At 37.6% G+C, this 4418-nt stretch overlaps 2 protein-coding genes across 2 annotated transcripts; both read left to right on the top strand.

Annotated features, from left to right (window-relative positions):
- Nucleotides 1-1176: 1176 nt before the first annotated feature.
- On the top strand, nucleotides 1177-1831 carry RHIMIDRAFT_242539 (uncharacterized protein; the record flags this gene model as incomplete). Its single annotated transcript, XM_023609803.1, has 2 exons — nucleotides 1177-1542; nucleotides 1649-1831. The coding sequence occupies 2 exons, from the start codon at nucleotides 1177-1179 to the stop codon at nucleotides 1829-1831; spliced, it is 549 nt and encodes a 182-aa protein (XP_023461272.1).
- Nucleotides 1832-1969: 138 nt separating this feature from the next.
- RHIMIDRAFT_97798 (uncharacterized protein) lies at nucleotides 1970-4047 on the top strand. The gene is made up of 6 exons (XM_023615952.1): nucleotides 1970-2113; nucleotides 2171-2690; nucleotides 2749-2997; nucleotides 3075-3200; nucleotides 3246-3663; nucleotides 3723-4047. Exons 1-6 carry the CDS (start codon nucleotides 2062-2064, stop codon nucleotides 4011-4013), a joined length of 1656 nt encoding a protein of 551 aa, XP_023461271.1. The 5' UTR covers nucleotides 1970-2061; the 3' UTR covers nucleotides 4014-4047.
- The last annotated feature ends 371 nt before the right edge of the window (nucleotides 4048-4418 follow it).

The raw sequence follows: 4418 nt of genomic DNA, 5'->3' as shown, positions 1-4418 counted from the left end.
ATCGATTCATGAACCAAGCAATCGAGCCTTTATGGATACATGTAGGGTCTCCAGCAAAGACGATACAAGGCTGCCTTATTTCTGGCTTGACAGTCAAATCAGTGAATCTGGCTTGGCCGGATTATTTCTACTTCCTTAGGTAAGTCCTCTACTTTTGAGACACCTATTCCAGTCCTTTATTAATTTATGAATAATCTTGTATATGATAATACGAATAACAACAATCACCATAACCTTGGCACTTCATCCACTTTCTCCTCACAATCAACTCATTACAAACTTACAATTTTAAATATCGGGTCTCTCTACTGCCAAGTTATCCGCACTCGAAAAACGTTAATCCTTTGTTCGCAGCCTTCGCCTATAATCTTTGGATATTCTATCGCTCCAAGATACAAGTACTGAAGATGACAATACTCAAAATACTCTTAACCTACAATTTAATTCTCAAAGCACCGTTTGGACAAAACGTTGCGGTGTGGTGAGCCTCAATCCTCCGATTACGGTATCGTCCACATATATCACACTAGACCAACACTTAACTGCATGCAAGGGCACTCATAATCGCCGCATGTTTGAACCTTTTGCCATGGTTACTATCTACACTACCTCAACGTACTGCCAATCGTACGGTTTTTCAACAAATTCTTTCATTGTCTCCATTTTTATCTCTCACTTTAGAGACACTCGCAGCCTACTCTACTCAAAGCCCTCTTTCTCGGATTCTTCTCGCAGGGGGCTTTAACTATGACCTTAACTGCAACATTAGCTGTCGTCTGCAGGGCTAGCGTGACATGGTTCAACAGCATTTTTTAATTGATTTGACACCAATGAGAACGGACTGACCTTCAAAAACAGTACTAGTTCTTCTACCGTTGACTATTTTACCTCTCCAGCGTTATACTCTCCATTAGTTTCTACTATATTGAGCTTGTATCCAATATATGGATGGATCACGCACTGTTGCTGGCTAATTTCAAGCTTACATTTCGTATACACGGTAAAGAGATACAATATATTAATCCTCACTTGACAAATAGCCGTTTCTTCATTAACCCAAAATTTGGACCAGCTGTTACAGACACCATCAGGTGATTTGTCACCCCAACTACTTCGGGGCAGGGTCAAAGCGAAAGTGAAGCAAGTGGCCATCCAGCTTAGCCGAAAACACAGTCAATGGCTACAGAACCTACTGCCCGCCTGTCGCAAACATATATAGCTGCATTACGACATCAGAAGTCAGAGGAGGTCTGCAGCACTCCCAGTAGTCTTCAGGTCGCTGATGTTGCTTTCTATGAGCGCTTGTACACTCCTCAACGAATATACTTATCCTCCGCTAAGGAACTTCTGCGCACCATTCCACTTGCACTGCGAATTATCACGGCACAGGGTGACCAATTAACCCGACCTTTAACTCTTGTTGACATACAAGAAGTAGCCAAGCGTTGCCCTAGCAATAGTAGCCCAGGTCTTGATGGGATTTCCTATCAAATTCTAACAATCGTATTCCTTAATGCAGCTGCCAGAGGTCTTGCTATACAGGTTTAAAATGACGCCCTCTTTCGTAGTTGCTTCTCTCCTAGTTGGCAGGAAGCCTATATGACGCTGCTGCCGAAGAAAGGAAAACGTCACTGACCTCAAGAACTAGCGATCTATTGATCTGATTAACACAGAAGCCAAAGGGTTTACCCGTCTGATCAGTGCGCGGCCCTTGCCCTATATGAACCGTTTAGTATCTCCATATCAACTGGGATTTATGCCCGGCCGTTTTATTGGCGAAAATAGTAAGCTTGATGACCTTAAACGCCATGGTGTTCCGTCTGCATCATGAATTGCTTTGTTTTTACAATTTCTAGTGTCTCTCATTACATCTTCTCTCCACTGGCCCTGGCATATTCATTTACATGCAACAAAAAAAAAAAAAAAATTCAGCATTAGTCTCGCTTTCCTTTTTTATATTTAATGGTTAAGTTGTATAAAGCAAAAGTAATTTAGATCTTCTGTCGTGGCTTGTATTTGAAGTGCACCCAAGTGCTATCTATAAATTAAACGCGTTTTCTTATGAAAACTTCTCTTGTTTCCATGAATATGATTAAACCACTTCTCGAAGAAGGTAAAAATTTCAATGACAATAATTTTGTTTTTACTTGTTCCTTATATTTTTTTCTAGCTAAATCCGAAGATATTGCAATCACATTAAGTTCTTGTCTAGTTCGTGAATGGACAAATATGAAAATGATTGAAAATATAAGCAGAGAATTCAACTTTGGAACCGAAAAAACTGCCAAAGAAATTATATTGAAGGAATTGAAAACCTTTTGGAAAGCAAAATGCAATATTAATAAAAATACAGCAACGGCTGTTAAAAGAGCCGGACAGCTGTATAAAACAGTGTCACTTGTAGTCGAGTCTGATCCAATATTGCTTATCATCAGACACAATATTGAGGAGCAGAAAAAACCTATTCGGCAGCAAGGCAGAGTTTCAATCAGAAACAGAATTATAGAGCAGGGTTACGAGGATGCTGCGAATAGTTTGTCTTGCAATCACGATAGTATCGCTTCAACAGACGAAAACGACTGTGCTACCACGCATGGTGAAGTTGCACAAAAAAAGCACAAGCATTTGAATTTAAAATCTTTCAAAAAGCTTGACAACAACAATAAGTTGATAGAATTGAACAAGTTCTAGTAAGTAAAAACGTGATTATCACATACAGTAAGTTAATCATATTTTGTAATATTCAAGTGGAACAAAAGACGTTCTGAATTTCACCAAGACTTCTTCACTTCCAAAGCGGTTTGCAAATGATGTGCAGCATATCAAAGAAACGTACGGTCTAACACTACCATTTATATTATGCAACGATGAGTACAGTATACTTAAAAAATTAAGTCGCTGTCATTCGAAAGAGGATTTATATCATGTGGTAGAAAATATTAATCCTTTTTCGAATGAATCGTGCCTTCCATATATAAAGCTTGCCGTACAAAAACTGTGAGTACAATATGTTCACCAAATCATTTGCTTCTTTTGCTTCATTACGTTAGTTTTTTTTAATTTTCTTCTTTTAGATGCAACTTGTACTACAATAAACTACTACTCAACAGCAACAACAATGAGGCTTGGTATAGATCAATCGTTTATGGCGATCTCTTTGACTACATATTTGCAGTCCAGCCATACTATATCACCAAGAGGTACACAATATACATATAAGTGATTTATCTTAGTATTTTTTTTAGATCTGAGTGTCACTCTGCAGTCATCAAATCTATGAAGAGATTAGGCTTGGTCGAAAAAGATGAACACGATGTAAGACTTGATTTTATATTCACAAATATAGCTGTTGCTGGTCTTGGTGATGCCCTTTTTTGCGAGGATAAACCAACCGATAAAGTCTCGAAAAAGGACGAAACAAAAACCTGTCACTTGAGAGAAAAGTCCTTGGTCTATTGGAAATCGCTACTTCCATACGATGCTTGTCTGAATCACTTGATGGCAATTTCTTGTCAGTTTAGTAAATTAAAACTGATTATTACTGGTACAAAAATCGTGAACGGCATAACAATGCACTCAAGATTGAAAGAAGTAAATATACCTTGCTCAGATCAAAGCGGTGCCATGTTGGCAAACTATTTGACCACTGTAATATCATTGATGGTAAGGAACTTAAAATACATAATTTTTATTTTTTTTGTTAAGAAAAAAAAAAATGATAGAGGACTGTCATTAGGAACTTCAAAGTGATCGAAACGATTATGGATGTTGTTCAGGAAGATAATTTAGTTTTCTTGTCCTCTAGCGCAAACGAAACGTGTTTCCGAGAAGATTCTGATTCAAGTTCTGAAGGGTCAATCGTATCACCAGCATTACCTAACTGGGAAGCTGCAGAAAGAGAGGACAGAATAATGAAAAAGATAGAAGCCTCCATCAAATCACTGAACGAGACCGATGAAGGTAGATACGTATCATCGTTTTGGGAGGATGTTGCCTTCAATGCAGAAATTTAAACTTGCAACATTTGCCTATCTTTATGTATAACCAGAAATAAGAAATAGTTGTTGTGTTTTAACGTTTATTAAATTATGCAATTGAAATAATGCAAGGAGCAAAAGAAGGGTAATTGACTTGAACGTTTATTTAATAAAATTGAATATTGCTGCTTTGAATAATTGCCAAAAAAAAAAAAAAAATAGTTACAGATAGCTAACGAAAAGAACTGTTGTAATAGTCGAGTACATTTATCATCCATAGTTTTTTATACATGACAGTGGGTCTATAAAAAAATTAGTACCAGTGTCAATAAGCAAAAAACAAACATGAAGTCAAGAGTTCAAACATTCGCTCAAGAAGCTGGAGCATTCCTTCCAAGCATAATGTGCCCCAAGAAGGTTGGCAGCAAAAAGAGACAACCC

Source organism: Rhizopus microsporus, assembly GCF_002708625.1.
Source record: "Rhizopus microsporus ATCC 52813 unplaced genomic scaffold scaffold_33, whole genome shotgun sequence".
Taxonomy (NCBI): domain Eukaryota; kingdom Fungi; phylum Mucoromycota; class Mucoromycetes; order Mucorales; family Rhizopodaceae; genus Rhizopus; species Rhizopus microsporus.
This window is presented reverse-complemented; position numbering and strand designations above follow the sequence as displayed.

Bases quoted from the DNA above. Each gene is read 5' to 3' on its own strand.
- RHIMIDRAFT_97798 (XM_023615952.1), top strand. From the start codon at position 2,062: ATGAAAACTTCTCTTGTTTCCATGAATATGATTAAACCACTTCTCGAA. The intron at 2,691-2,748 runs GTAAGTAAAAAC...GTAATATTCAAG, and splicing joins ATAGAATTGAACAAGTTCTA to TGGAACAAAAGACGTTCTGA. The intron at 3,664-3,722 runs GTAAGGAACTTA...AAAAAATGATAG, and splicing joins CCACTGTAATATCATTGATG to AGGACTGTCATTAGGAACTT.